This window comes from Ixodes scapularis, unplaced genomic scaffold, assembly GCF_016920785.2.
Source record: "Ixodes scapularis isolate PalLabHiFi unplaced genomic scaffold, ASM1692078v2 PGA_scaffold0__279_contigs__length_252992795, whole genome shotgun sequence".
Classification (NCBI taxonomy): domain Eukaryota; kingdom Metazoa; phylum Arthropoda; class Arachnida; order Ixodida; family Ixodidae; genus Ixodes; species Ixodes scapularis.
The window spans coordinates 141,848,059-141,861,420 of NW_024609835.1; the positions used below are offsets into that span (position 1 = coordinate 141,848,059).

General features: G+C 46.2%; 1 protein-coding gene across 1 annotated transcript in view; it reads left to right on the top strand.

Annotated features, from left to right (window-relative positions):
* Window positions 1–13,362, top strand: part of LOC8030779 (WD repeat-containing protein 37) — a 230,184-nt gene that overhangs the window by 162,364 nt on the left and 54,458 nt on the right. Inside the window, exon 4 of the mRNA XM_040221875.2 lies at window positions 8,484–8,651. Coding sequence (XP_040077809.1) covers window positions 8,484–8,651 — 168 coding nt within the window. The remainder of the gene's footprint in view (window positions 1–8,483; window positions 8,652–13,362) is intronic.

Here is a 13,362-nt window from a genome sequence, read left to right on the forward strand (position 1 = left end):
TGTGAAGTTGCTACGCCTTACAGTTCGCAGATGATTCTTTACTTAGCTGAACACAGTATTCCTCTTCTTTATCTCACAAACACCTGCAGTCCCGACCAAGGCGCCTGAGTTCTACGCGCGTGTTCTCGTACAAAGGAAATTATTGTGCTTAAAGGGGCACTGACACCCCAAAGGTCGTATTTATTTTTATTGTCTAAAACGATGCAAGTTGCAGCCATAGACACGCAAAAAAAACCGCATCGCGAAAAAAAATTTTCCCGCGCGCACGCGCGCCTTTTTATTTTTGGCGTTTGATTTTCCCGCCTCTCGCCTCCTCGCTTCTTTTGATCGGTGACGTCAAAAATCAGGAAATTTAGAAGCTTTGTAGGCGGCATCTTTATAACATTTAATGACGGCAATCCTAAAACGTGTTTTTTAACGCAATTGCGAACGCACTACGGCCCTTCTTTTTGAAATACCAAAAATCGGGAGTTCGTTGTGGTGCCGTCTCCTGGATTTGTATCCTCCAACGGAAAACAGGCGACACCGCTCAAAACCGGTCCGCCGCAACGCCGGCGCTAGCCGGCGCTCGCTCCTTTCCTCTTCGCTTTGGGTCGCCATGGCAACAGCAGGGAGTGGTGACAGGAAAGGGGACTCTCAGGTCTCCGCAATTTTTGACGTCAAGGCACCGGCGCCGATCGCGCGGGAACTTCGAATTCGGCACATGGAAATTGTTTTTTTACTTCACGAATACTGAATTCCCAAATTTCAAATTTTGAGGGTAATGTCCCGGCATCGTTTTCGACCGTTTCGGATAATAAAAAAAAATATGATTTTGATGTGTCAGTGCCCCTTTAAGCTAGGCTCTTGCGCCCGTACCTTTGTCTGTACTGCAGACAGTTGTGCAGCGCGGACTTCTAACTGCGACTTGTTTACAAATTCTGGGCCAACATTGCGCCCAAACTTCATTTCACTTTAAATCACTTTGAAAAAAAAAAAGAATAAATCAACAAAAGCTTGGGTACGGGACAAGAAAGGTGAGGCGAACAAAGCGTTACTATTAACTGAACTACAATGCGGAAAAGCACATAAGTATATATATATATATATATATATATATATATATTACTCGCGGTGATGACGCAATGTATTCAGTTAGATGTAATGATGGTGCATTGACACATGTTGCTTCGCCGGCAAGCGCGATGTTAAAAGTCTCGAAAATATCCCTCTCGGTTCTGTTTTGCTTGCCTAGAATCTTTGTATTTCCAGCTCAGGCTGGCAAGAACATTTGTGGCAGTGCACCGCCAAGTGGCCTGACGGTGTTCCCTTTGTTGAAAGGTTGTGCTCTCTCGCTCTCTCACTCAGGCATCTTCCGGTTTGGCCAATATAAACACGCCCACACGTTGTCGGGATCTGATAAACCACCGACGCGGCGCATTCCACGTATTTGTTGACATCCCTCTTGTTGCATGCGTCCCTCGCTTATTTATTCTTTTTATTTAGGCGAAAGCCTTACATGTCTCATCATTCAGTCGACCTTCAAAGTCCTTGACCGAAAACTTGTCGGCGACACGTAAAGTACGAAAACACGTCGGTAGAGAGCGCGCTGTGTCTTCGGAGGTACGCTATCGCATTTACATCGCCGATTGAGCTTCCGCCTTCAAGTCGTCTTAGAGATAACATAAGAGACCCTGTGAGTTTTTTTTTTTTTTTACTCTCGAGCAAAGGCCTGAAAGTTTGTTAGGGGCCGAGAACACCAGTGGCATTTTCGCAGAATACAAAGGTCTCGCTTCGCCGCAGCTCAGCCTCGTGCTAAGGGGAAAGCACTCCTCCAGAGCGAGACATGGCACAATTTCTGAATACAACTTCGAATTGCGATATCCTGGCGGCATCTTTTTCAAACGTTCGAGATTTAGCGAGGTATTGCTAAATCTTCACTTCGGTATTGCAAGAAAATACTCTTCTGCAGGCTTACTATTTTTTTTTTATCGGAAGTAATAATTTAACTTTTATTACAGCCTCGAAACTTGAAGGAAACATAAATTTAGGTGCTCAAGATTATTGTATTCGAACATTATTTCAATGGAAGTCCGTACCTAAAATAACCAATCACTGCAGTTCGTGCTATACTTCATCAGTCATCTTGTTGCCCTGCCAGGGGCTTCTGCACGCAACTGAACAGCTAGTTCTATGCTGTGCAATCGATGCTAGCAACAAAAGGCTTCACAGAAGAGAGAAGGCAAAGTAGACATTGCCTTTAGTTGGGTAGGCCGACACATGAATCTTAACATAATATTTGCAGTGATACGAATGAAAATGAAGTGGGCGCTTGTGCTCCCAAAGCTCTTTTTGTTGCTCCAAAATGAAATTTTGACGTCTCAAAGAGCTGCTCCAAAATAACGCAGACCAATCACATCGCTGTCTTTAGAAAAAAGGTGTTTCCAACCGGCGGAACTTTTTTTTTTTTTTTTTTTTTTTATATAGTTTAGTTAAATAGCCAGCAGACGCTTCGATCGCGATCGGATGCTTCGATTCGAAGCAAAATAACAATCGAAGGGAATGTACAATCAAAAGGAATCGGTCCAAGGTTCGACAACATTCCGGTGACGCTTATATGTTGCTAATATGCCAGTCCTGTCGCTATATGAATATGACCCGTCGTGCTTCTTTACGAACAGTTAGAAACATCCAAAACGTAAAGAATAAAATACACGGGCAATGAGATGTCTGTTTTTATTATCTTCAGGCCGGACAGCTTTTATGGGCCACCTGTTTTCTGGTTTCTCCTATATTCATATATTTCGAGCTTACGGGTGTTTTGAACGCAGGAAAAGCCGCTTCGCATATATGCATGAGCAGAGAGGATGAGGACATCGATGTCCGCGTCTACGCCTCGCCGCTTCGAGGCTAACCCAAATGCATGGGAGGCGGTTGGCGGACCTTTTCCTCTTGATTATTACGTGAACGTTATGTGCTGGATGTACGGGATGCTGCCTGCGGTAAACGTGCGCTCAAAACGCCAGCACTGCATTCATTGAACGGCTCAATTAGGGATCAGTGAAGGGATGCCTTTCCTTGAGACCATTAATTGGAAGAATAAGATTGTGCGTTCGCCGTCATATCAATCACAAGTAGCTTTGTCAGTCGACGCAGGCCCCGAGCTATTCTACATCACTGTCTCCGCAATAAGGGAGCTGCAACGCAATAGGGGAGTATTGAGAGGACCTAAAATGTGCGTTTAATGATATAGTTTGAATCGGATGTTTTGGGCGATATTATTGAACGTGTGGGATCGTTTTAGACTAAGCTTACTTCCGTCCAGCAGAGAGGGACATGGCCATTGTTTGAAGGGGCTCATGACCTGGGTAGTTGCCGGTCTGACAGAAAAGAGCGAGAATGGTAAGATGAGCACTTTTTCCTGGTCGTTCGCATGCACTCTTGAAAATCTTTCTCGTTAACCCTTAGTAATAAATAAATAAATTATATATGCCTTGTTTTTTTTATTTTAATATAAATGGTACGTTATAGTTTGTTCTTATAAGTTACACGGAACAAAGAGGATGATGTATTCGGTATCCGAGTTTTGAAGACTACGACATTGATGACCAGACTTTCTTCGCGTATGCCCTTCATTCGTTTCCGCCACAACAAATTTGGCTACGCCTTACAGTTCGCAGATGATTCTTTACTTAGCTGAACACAGTATTCCTCTTCTTTATCTCACAAACACCTGCAGTACCGACCAAGGCGCCTGAGTTCTACGCGCGTGTTCTCGTACAAAGGAAAATATTGTGCTTAAGCTAGGCTCTTGCGCCCGTACTTCTGTCTGTACTGCAGACAGTTGTGCAGCGCGGACTTCTAGCCGCGACTTGTTTACAAATTCTGACGCAGATCCCCGCACACGCCTGCTGCGCGAGGACGTGAAAATCGCCATCTGGCCCGCAGGAAACGGCGGATAAACAAACGCACGTGTCCACGCAGTTTTCTATGGGCGCAACAACTACAAAAAAGTAGCAACTTTTACGGCTGGAGCACGATATCGTTTTTCTGTCCTAAAACAACAAACGTCACGAAAAAAGAAATAATAACAGAACGGGAGGTACACACGTGCACCCGCGTGAGCGGCCCATAAAGCAGACATTTTGAGCGAGACCTTGAGATTTAACCCACTTTCCAAAAGTCAGAAACTATCTACAATATTAAAATGCGTGCTCCGGTCGGCGATGCTCGAGCGTGGGCAGCACACAGGGACGTATACGCCCTCTGCGGTTCAATCCTCGGCGGTGGTTTGGCGCTTCGTCGGGAAAGAAAAGCGGTGCGCTTCCTCGAAAGTGACGGCGGCGAAGTAGAACGCGATACGTGGGATGCCGCGTCTCGACCCGTGTGCGGAGTGAGCGTGTGCATTGTCATTTGCGCATGGGCCATAGGACTTCGCATGCGCGCGCTTCGAGGGAGGGTCTACGTTCGCGGGGCTGGCTTCCCCTCACTAACCGGCCGTGCTCAGAGAACGAGCTAATCAAAGGGCGGGTTCGTATAGTCTGCGTCGGTTAAGCTAACTTATACTCTGTTTCATACTTAGGGTGCAACGCTGTCAAAGCTACTGGCGCGAGCGCGTGGCTTCATCTGTGGTTTCGTTTGCGCGAGAACGCGTGCAAATAATCAACGAGATCAAGCCCCATGCTCGTGCCAGTAGCTTTAAAAGCGTTGCACACTAAGCATGAAACAGAGTATAGGTTTTGTTCGCGCCGTTTTGCGCAAGCGGCAGTATAGGGAGTATTCACTGGACGCCATATTTGTGGCTGCTGTTTAGAGCGCATGCTCTAAACAGCTCCTTACTGCAGTGAATACTCCAGTATTCACCGGCGGCCATAGCTGTGTGCGCGAATGCTGAGCGCGTGCTGATGGCGAGCTTCCACAGTTCTTTTGCAACGTGCATTCCGCACCATCAAGTGTGCTGGTCTTAGCAGCCTATTGATGTGAGCTCGTTCTGAGCATGCGCGCTAAACAGCAGCCACAAATATGGCGTTCAGTGAGTACTCCCTATACGAAATAAATCGAGTGGTTCGAGGAATTAACCGTGGGAAACTGTCGCAACGCAGCGAGGACGCCAAGGTGTTCGAGACTGCAGCAAGGAGTCTAGGAGATCGCTCCTCTTTTTCGCTTTAAAGGGATGCTGAACCAAACATTTCAGTGTCTATAATAGTGGCGCACTGCCTTTCCATGAGTCATCAGCAGCCGATGTGCGCGAGCACACGCAACGAAATTGACGTCATCATATCCCCCATTCAAGCTTATTAAGCGCAAACGGTGTTTTCCCCCTTCCCCTCTCTAATACCAGGTGCCTTGAGGGCAAATAAACTAAATGAAATGAATAGTTCTCATTTAATTTAAGCTGGACCAACTCGGGTTAATTTCCAGTTTATCCTCCTTATGTAATGGTCATGGAAGTTATTTGAAATAGTCTAGAAAAGCATGAAAAAAATCGGGGAACTTGAAGGAGGTAGTAATTTCGGTACACACGTCGTGAGATTGCATTAAATCAAAGACGCTATTTAGCCTGCTCTTAACGAAATTCATAAACGCGAGAATACGGGAAGCGTAATTTAACCCCCCTCCCCCCCCCCCCCCCCCCCCTAAAAAAAAAAGAAAAAAATCCTGCGGTGTTGCAACGTTCAAGATACCCGAGTCCTACGAAATCAGTGGGTGCGGGCCATTTTGTTGCCGTGCAGCAGCCCTCCCGGATTTCTTTTTTATGTTTTTGTTTTACACATGTTTTGTTTTTGGTCTTCTCGGGGCATATATGATTTGTCGGTTTCCCTCATTTCCGCTTCTCGTGGCGCGCAGCGCTAGCCGTTCCGTGATTAGAATCTGCGGGCGACTGTTTTCCTTTTCCTGACTCCCTGAGGAGAGAGCGCCGCGGAGTCGGTTTTTCGGCCGGACTTTCTCCAGTCGCATTTTTCGCTCTCCACTTTCCTGTTTGTTTCAGCTCGCGATTAACTACAGCCAAGGCCGTAATGCGGGCCACGGGGCTTGGAAGTCAACGTCGCCTCGAATGCCTGATCAGGAAAGAACTCGTGCGCAATCAGCTAATAGCGGGAAGAGGGGGATTGTGTTCTTACTTTACCTCGTTTGCTTCTTGTTTCAGATACTTTTGTGGATTTTTCTTTTTTTTCGAACGGAAATGGTAACGCACAGTTGAAATGAAACCGCGTTGTATGAGAGTAAATATATTCCAAGTACGTGGAGAGCTCTAGCTTGTAGCACGCAATGAACGACAGGTTTTTCATTGCACTTCACTCCTTCAGTTGCCGTATACACGACGGCAAATCCTTGGGCCTAACAATTAGCGAATTATTCGAAGCAGGGTTTCGTTTTTTTATTTTTATTTAATGTTTTGCGTGCCCGATATCTTGCGATCTACATTTCGCGTAACACACCCGGCTCACGTGTTGTGTGATTCGTGCCGATATTCTTGGGTTAGTTAATAGGAAGTTTTAGAATAGCGCACGCTAAAGCTTTGCGTACGCAAAGAATAGCGTCGTCGCCACTGCGCATGCTCCGAACGCAAACCAGGTTTTGCGCATTGCGTGCGCAATTTTAGCGTGCGCTATTTCTCGGAAATAGCGTGCGTACGCAAAGAGTCTTTGCGCTTCTCCAAGGAGGATTCGTGGTGAGAAGCTGGCTAAAGCCAAGACGAGCAGAGTTAAAAAATGGCGGCTCTTAGGATTATGTCGGCGGCTGCTTTGGCGGCGTCGTAAGTGCGACGGCGGCGGCATCCTCGCGACTGCGATTTTCCATACGGGACTGCATTGTACTCGGTTTGGCAGCGATCACCGGCAACTTGATGCTTGTGACGCGTGAACATTTCTCAGCGAAGGTACGATGTACGAAGGTCAGTACACGAGACCTTTCTTGCCGAGGCGACGCAAGCGGACACAACCGGTCAACCGCTCGCATCGAATTCTCATGTTTAAGCAAATCTAAAATGATACTCTGGACCAAAAAAACTTGTTTTTTCTAAGGTTGCAGCATTTGGTGTGTGAAATAAAAATTGTGACTGTATCTTGGTGGCGTCGCAAGCGCGAGGTGCTTGGACTTTTACGTCGCGACGGAGAAACGCTGTTCTAAAACTCTCTCGCGTCGCCTGCGCTAATACAAGCGCTAAATTTAGCGCTAGCGTGCGCTAAAATTGCGTACGTTATTCTAAAAACTCCCTAAGAAGTACTCTGTACGTCGTCAAAAGTCACGTCGTTTGCGTGAGAATGTTTAGAGAGCGGGGAAGTTAAATCAGTCTGGAAAAAACGCGGCCTCCAGTGTCTGCCGCGGAGGTGCAGTTTGTCCAGTATCGCACGGCTGTGTGAAAACCTGCACTGTGGCTGCAGACAGGAACGGACGCTGGTAGGCTACGTATCGCCCCCTGTAGTCGGTGACAGGTTAAGCGGGAATCGTAAGTTCCTCTCCCCTCTTTCCACTTCAGCAGAGCGAACGCTGCGGAGAAGGCAATCTCCTCTCCTGGGTTCGGTTTGCTGAAGTGGAAAGAAGTGGGAGGAGCTTCCACTTTACTTTTAGCCTGTCACGGACTATTGATGACGAGGTGTTTTGGGGGCACCACCTCGCGGGCGCTCTCCTGTGACGGAGCTAGGATGCGAACAGACGACGCGCTATGTAATAGCTCGGAGTGGCTGTGTTAGTTCCCATCTATGCCGATTAAAAACGGTTTATTTAGTAAAGAAACGTGTATGACGTTTTTGTGAGTGATACTGCTAATGAATAGCAGCGCCTCGGAGTGTTTTTTTATATAAAAATACACACTTTAAAATGTTTAAACTTCGAATACAGCTTGCGCGGTATGCGTCAGAGCTATTCACAACCTCTCAGATTTTTTATTTTTTTTTTTATTTGTGGAGGTTTTTGTAGAAAAGGAGTCTGCATTCACCAGAATACATGACGTCCTATCATCTTAGCTGTGCAAGCGCGGAGTTCTGTTGCAAAGCGCCGCACACTTGTTTTAGCTACATGCTTGCCGATACCGACGCTTATATCCAAGTGCGACTCAACAGTTGCAGACGAGCAAATGCTTGTCAGCCAACTGACGCTTAGCTCCTTCCGTATCGAATGTGTGGCAAAGAAGTTTGTCACATCGCTTATTCTACTCGAAAGAAAAGCAGCATTTTTCATTGCTTCTTTAATTGTCGGCCGTGGTCAGGCAAATTTTTTAAATGTCGGCCATGGTAGGCAAATTCACGTCTTGTTTTTAAACAAAACTATTAAGCTTGAAAAAAAAAAAGAAAAAAAAACCTTGTGTATTACATATAATAAACTAGGGGGCCCCAACGTTGATACGGGCCCACCGAGCAGCCGGGGGCGCCGCACTCCGATTCTGCGCATACGGACTGCGTCGTCACAACTGCTGCAGGGACCCAAATCGTTGAGGCTCCCTATTCTAGAACTCTCTGCAGTTTCTAGAGCTGCTTGTAGTAACCTGTTGTTCCTCTTTGCAGTGAAGGAGAAAGTGGAGACGCTGAGCGAGCAGCTAGGCCGCGAGGCTGCTCTGCCGATCGCGGACCGCACGGGAGGTGGAGGAGGCGGCCTGCACGAGCTGCCCGACCACGTGACCGGGGAACCCGTCCCGGGCACCAAGGCCAAGGCCAAGAGGGAGTCTATGACCGGTGAGCCACGTGCGCCTTCACAATGCGTCGCGCAGACACGCCACGGGCTCGGAAGGAACGAATCGACGCACTTCCGACAGCGTTCAGTGGTTCCCCGAAACCGCAAAAGGGGAAACGATTGATTAAAGGGATGCTGAACCGAAATCTGAATTCCCCAAAACACGTGGCAAAAGCGTGCAACGGGATGCTAAAACACCAAAACATCACTCATACAGCGATATCTCGAACGGATGACCGTTTTTTTCAAGAAAAGAGGCGCATTTGGCAGGAATGTTGACGTCATGTTTCTCCGAGAAGGAGAGGGAACGGCCTCGCGTCTTCTCCGCCTCGTGGCCTTGAGGGAGCGAAGCGAAGAGAGGAGGAAACTAGGTATCTTGACTTCACGCGCCTCGTCGGCCTGGTTCAATCTCGACTTCTTTTTCCCGAAATACGGCCGTCCATTTGAGATATCGCCTTACTAGTAGTGTTGTAGGGATTGTAGCGTCCCGCCTACATCTCCAGCATTGTTTTTTTGAAATCCAAATTTCGGTTCACCACCTCTTTAAGACTTCAGGGGAAGTTCCTACCACTAGACCTATTGTACACGGTACTGAGATAATAATAATTATTATTATTATTATAGTATTTACAATTACTTAAGGCTAAACTGTAATTAATTACATTTACAATTCTATACAAGTAAGTGACCGTTAAACAAAACATAATCCTTGTCTTTCGTAGCATTACTTTCAACATTACTGTACTCAAGCGCTAAATTCGACCCTGTATCGGCCCCTCTGGGCTAGCAGTATCAATAAACAAACAAACAAGTAAGAATCACAGGGAAGATGGTTATTGAATTGTTATTAACGATTTATAACGAATCCGTTACTTAAACTTACAAATATCTAGGTGTTCTCTTCTGACCTATAATGGAAAACTCACACCGAATATATCGTTAATAACAGTAACCGCATGCTTGGATATTTAAGACGTAACTTTTCTCTAGCTCCATCATCATTAAAATTACTACTTTATAAAACACTGTTGCGACCAAAGCTTGAATATGCATGCTCGGTCTGGGATCCCGGTGCAGAAAGCCTCATATCAGCGCTTGAAGCCATCCAAAACCGGTCAGCACGTTTTATATTATCAAACTACCATCGTACATCAAGCGTCACATCCATAAAAGCTAGTCTCTCTCTGCCCCTTCTTTCCACTCGTCGCACTATCTCCCGTCTCTGTTTATTTCATAAAATTTACTATGCCAATTCACTCTTGAAAGAGCAACTAATCAGTGACCCCATCTACGTATCATCTCGCCTCGATCACTGCTGCAAAGTTGGTATACCCACTTCCATATCAAATTCTTTTTTCAAATCTTTCATCCCAAAAACATCTCGTGAATGGAACGGCCTTCCCTCATCCATTGTGATTATTAGCGATTTTGTTCTCTTTAAAGAAGCACTAACAATTTACTATTCATGATCTGTACCGGACTAACCATATTCAGCGTTTTTGTACTTCCGTTGCCCACCCCCTCTGTAATGTTTCGGCCCTGAGGGTATAATAAATAAATAAATAAATAAATAAATATGCAAGATTTACTTTACAATTACTCTAGCAAATATGTGAATGACTAATAAATGTAACGGATTACACGTCACTAAGTTACTTGTAACGGATTACGTGCAAGTCTACCACCACCCCTGTCCACTTTGGCAGAGCAAATGCTGGAGAGGAGGTTGCTTCCCCTCCAGCGTTCGCTCTGCTAAATTAGAAGCGGGTGGGTGAAGTTTCCTCTAATAAATAAATAAATAAATAAATAAATATGCAAGATTTACTTTACAATTACTCTAGCAAATATGTGAATGACTAATAAATGTAACGGATTACACGTCACTAAGTTACTTGTAACGGATTACGTGCAAGTCTACCACCACCCCTGTCCACTTTGGCAGAGCAAATGCTGGAGAGGAGGTTGCTTCCCCTCCAGCGTTCGCTCTGCTAAATTAGAAGCGGGTGGGTGAAGTTTCCTCTTTTCACCCCCCCCCCCCCCCCCCCCCTCCTTTCTGTCGACACATGAAATGGTGTAGTCACCATATATGCCATGGTATAGAACTCTCTCGCTACAGAAGGGATATTGTTGCTGTTTAGCACACCGTTCGGTTGTTGAGAAAGTTTATCTGCGGTTGCAAGGGTCGTTCAGACGTGGGACAACACAGAGTTGACTGAAGAGCGAGACAGGGCTGTCGCGTGATAACTTAGATTTCGCTAGTCTGAAGCGGAGTGCTCGTTTGTGTAGGAGAGACCTCTGTAGACGTCGACGCGGTTTGTCTGAGGGATTTTGATTCTCAGCCGATATGCTGGAACTTTCTGCGAACTTTTCCTTCAGCGTATCTAGTTGGACAATATATTTTCGATATGCACCGAAAAAAAAAAATGAAAAAAAAAAAAGTGAGACACACATGTGTTGCAAGCGCAGACTTCATTCGTTTACATTATATTGGGGAAGTGAACGAGAGTAATGCGAAAGAATGGGGGCGCTGCCGAGCACAATGAGCTAAAACACGAAATCGCAAATATATGGTTGTGCTACTTTAAAAAAATGCGTGGACAGGAAGGTATGCACGACGTTTCGGGCGGACGCCCTTCTTCAGGTGATAGACTCGAAAAACGGTAAGAAACAGGCAAGAAAAAGGGCAAGAAATAGCGAGGTTCGATCACTCGATGGCGACTGGTTTCGATTTTCTAGTTACGGCGGTCCGAGAAAGAAACACGAGGCTAAGATACAGGGCTGTTGCTTCGCTCGTCTTGTCTTGAGGAGACAGGGCGGTGGGCGGGGTCTCCGAGCGGTGGCGTCGATTAACCCCATCTGATAAGGCGGTTCCAGGCCGGAGCTGCCGCGGAAAGGTATTCCAGACGAAGCGTTAGGCCTTTTTTCCCTGTGATTAGTTTCGCGCCGTTCCTTTGATTGTTGTCTGCATGGAGGAAAGATTCCGGACATTTAGCCGCGTTTTTTTCCTCCGTTCTGCCGCAACGTGTCGATATCGCTTTCTCACTACACCATTTTTTTCGAACGAAAGACAGTTCCATTGTATACGCCCCGTGTTTCTTTACAGCAGTTGTCACTTGGCACAGTCCTTTCTTATGTCGCTACAACAGGAGGAATACAGGGGAACAAACAGCCAAGCTTGACACTATAGTTCTTTGATTTTTTTTATCAATGAGGAAAGTGTGGAAATCTCGCTTCCGGGTGCATCTACTTCGCTACATAGTGTATGCATGTCGTGTTCAACGCTCTGGAGAGACATAATTCGTTAGCTAGTACCGCGCGTTTCTGTCGTTTACAACAGCCATATGGTTTACGTTGTTTGCTTTTCCGAGATTGGGAATCTGGTCGCCCCATCTGCGGTCGATGACAATTCGGTCGGGTGGCGCACATCGGCGTGGACATCTGAGAGTGGCTGTGGCCCTGTCAACTTTCAAATGGCGACGCCAGTCTTTCGCCACGTATTAACGTAGGGAACTTACGATACGGCCGGCCAGGAGGGGAGAGAGCGTGACGTAGAAGAAACACACGGTGTTTGATCGAGAAAGAGAGAGAGAGGAGCATTCGGCCAACAGAGTTTAGATATGAAACACGAGGTGTTGAGGGAGATGACAACTGGAGTCGAAGAGTCGACCCAATGCTCTTCAGAGGGAGCATCCTGAGTAAGAGAAAGAGTAGAGGGAGTAGAGCGGTAGATCTTCAAAGAGATTCCGAGCAAGTAACAGAGAGAGAGAGATGTTCAGAAATTGAGCAACTGTGTTTGAGCAGAGAACCGATGAGAGCTTTATAATTAGATAAGGCAGAAACCTTCTAACTTAAGAGAATAAAGAGTATTTTTTTATATCTATGCTGTAGATATTTTGTAAATACACCTGTCTATTAAATCAAGTTATTATAGTTGTACGTTACTGTCCTCCTCACTGCAAGAAGAAAACGCCCTGGACCAGCTCATCAGGTATCGCGACCTCGACGAGGGAAACTTCAAATAACGAGTCAGTAACAACAAACGATAGAACTACAGTCATATTGTTATAATGCACATATATACGTCGCCTATTGTTCAAGTCCTAGCCTTAGTTGAGTGAAGTAGAAGCTAAAATGTGCACGCGGTTACCAGACTGCTGTGTGTGCGAAACATTGTTTTACATATGGGTCTGGTCCTTTTTGGACAAAAAAAAAAGATTCAAGGACAATGTCCATGATGACCACGCAGTGCTATCTGACCGTAGTGCCCGTGTGGCCATTGCCTCAAGGTTTGTGTTCAAGTCGAATGAGAGAAACGGACGCTTTGTTTCAACCATGTGGAGGCGGTCCAATCGTCCGAACTTCTTTTTCACAACGGAAACAGACGTCCCCACGTGCCTAGGTCCCCGCACCTAAAGCAACGTGTCTTCATCGCTGCGGTGTTGAGAGAATTGTGTAAGTGTGCATTAGAACTTACGTCTGTTGTGATGTCCGTGACGTGTTTGTTCATACACCCATGGAACGATTTCACTTAGCGTTTTAGGAATTCACATGGAGTGTACGCCTTGTGTTATTTGCTATAGGCTGCGAAACCGGAAAGGATTGGTCGCGTTTTGGAGAAGACGGGTGTGCCAGTCGGACAATTGAAGCGCGTAACGTCTCTTCGGATGCCCAGTCTCCAGCATGCACAATTGTTCCCTTGCATCGTGATTTTTT